This window comes from Mus pahari, chromosome 7 (assembly GCF_900095145.1).
Source record: "Mus pahari chromosome 7, PAHARI_EIJ_v1.1, whole genome shotgun sequence".
Taxonomy (NCBI): Eukaryota; Metazoa; Chordata; class Mammalia; order Rodentia; family Muridae; genus Mus; species Mus pahari.
This window is the reverse complement of record NC_034596.1, coordinates 71662866-71664529: the sequence shown is the minus strand read 5'-3', so window position 1 is coordinate 71664529 and position 1664 is coordinate 71662866. Positions and strand designations below refer to the sequence as shown.

Genomic DNA, 1664 nt, shown 5'->3' with positions numbered 1-1664 from the left:
AAGAAGATGCTCAACAGACATTGTACCATGTGTACTGCATCTTTTGTAACAAGTAGGAACAGTATCACTTAGTTTAGATAGTGGGGTGGGGGTGCTGTACAATTTGGACCCTAACTTGTGGGGTTGGGCAGTATGTTACAAGTGTTATGGCTGGACACAATGAAAAATACTGGTGTTGAAAATCTAGGCTTTAGCGTGAATTTTTGGCTTTTTATTCAGTTCATTACATAGTTTGTTTGGCCAAGAATTATTTTCACAAGAATATTATGGTTTCCTGGCCCTTTAGCCAGGCGCTGGTGACCCACACCTTTAATCTCGACCAGCACTTGGGAAGCAGAGGCAGTTGGATCTCTGTGAGTTTGAGGCCAGCCTGGTCTACAGAGGGAGTTTCAGGACAGCCAGGGTTACACAGAGAAATACTATCTGGGGGGAAAAAAACAAACAAACAAAACCCAAAGAAGGAGCTCTGCTAAGGGAATCCTTTGCTACCTGGGAAGTTTGCCTCCTGGATAAAAATACTCTTCTCCTTTTGATTTCTAGGAGAAAGGTCCACTCACAGATGGGTATATACAGCTCTGCTGGGCAGAAGGAAGTTGGGGAGAGAAAACACACTCCCTGTGTCCACGCCTACACACGCATTAACTACTGGTCAGGCTGAAGGAATCCATGAATGGCTTTAGTACTTGTTCAAGACTAGAAAGGCCCACTCACCTGATTTGCCACTAGAGGCAGCGGAAAAACTCTGTAAAAGGAAATGTAGCGTTCACCTATAACCCAGGGTTGAACCATCAGAAAGAAACCCAGACTTGGTGACATTAGAGAACCGTATAGCATACCCAGGGCTCAGTAGTCTTCCCTCCTCACAGCACTGGGCTATCGCCTGTCACTCATATACCTCCCCATAAGTCACTTCGCACTGTGATCTGTGCTGACTCCCTCCAGTCCAGAACTGTGTTTCAATGACAAGAGTTTTACAACCTTCATTGATCCTTTAGCACTTCTGGGCTGGAACTGTACCTTTAGATCCACAGATGATAAGCCTCTAATTTATTACTGACAAAGAAGTGTCACAAAGGGATAAAAGAATTCATCTTTCAAAGGTTTGTTTTTTTTTCCCCCTTTCTTTCCATGACCTGGAAATGAAGTCACTGGAACAGCGTATTTATTTGATTATCCTCAGAAACCATTTCATTAACCAGCTGTTCTACAGACAACTCGATAGCATTCTTGACGAGAGAAGAAGCTGTTTCTATTAAGAGTGTTTCATACTGTTCTGAAGTTCTCCCCTCAAAATCACTATCATTAGCGAAAACCCCCACTTGCTCGTTTTCCATTGAAATTAGGAATTGCTTAGGGACATTTTTAGATTTCTTAACATCAAATTCACTGATTTCAGTGTCAGTAATGATAATAGCAATTGGCTCCATTCTTTTGCTTTCTTCTGATCTTGGTTTCTCTGTATCAATTCCATTTTCTTTCAGATCTGGTGCATGGCTCGATACAACTTCCTCTGCCTGACCCACTGTGGGTTCCTCTGCCTGACCCACTGTGGGTTCCTCTGCCTGACCCACTGTAGCTTCCTCTGCCTGATCCACTGTGACTTTCTCTGTGTGGCCAACTGTAGCTTCCTCTGCCTGACCCACCGTGGCTTCCTCTGCCTGACC

At 44.0% G+C, this 1664-nt stretch overlaps 1 protein-coding gene across 1 annotated transcript in view; it reads right to left on the bottom strand.

Annotated features, from left to right (window-relative positions):
* Positions 1 to 387: 387 nt before the first annotated feature.
* The window catches only part of Akap5 (A-kinase anchoring protein 5), a 6150-nt gene continuing 4873 nt past the window's right edge, over positions 388 to 1664 (bottom strand). Inside the window, exon 3 of the mRNA XM_029541215.1 lies at positions 388 to 1664. This exon is cut by the window's right edge and continues 25 nt beyond it. Coding sequence (XP_029397075.1) covers positions 1146 to 1664 — 519 coding nt within the window. The 3' untranslated portion in view covers positions 388 to 1145.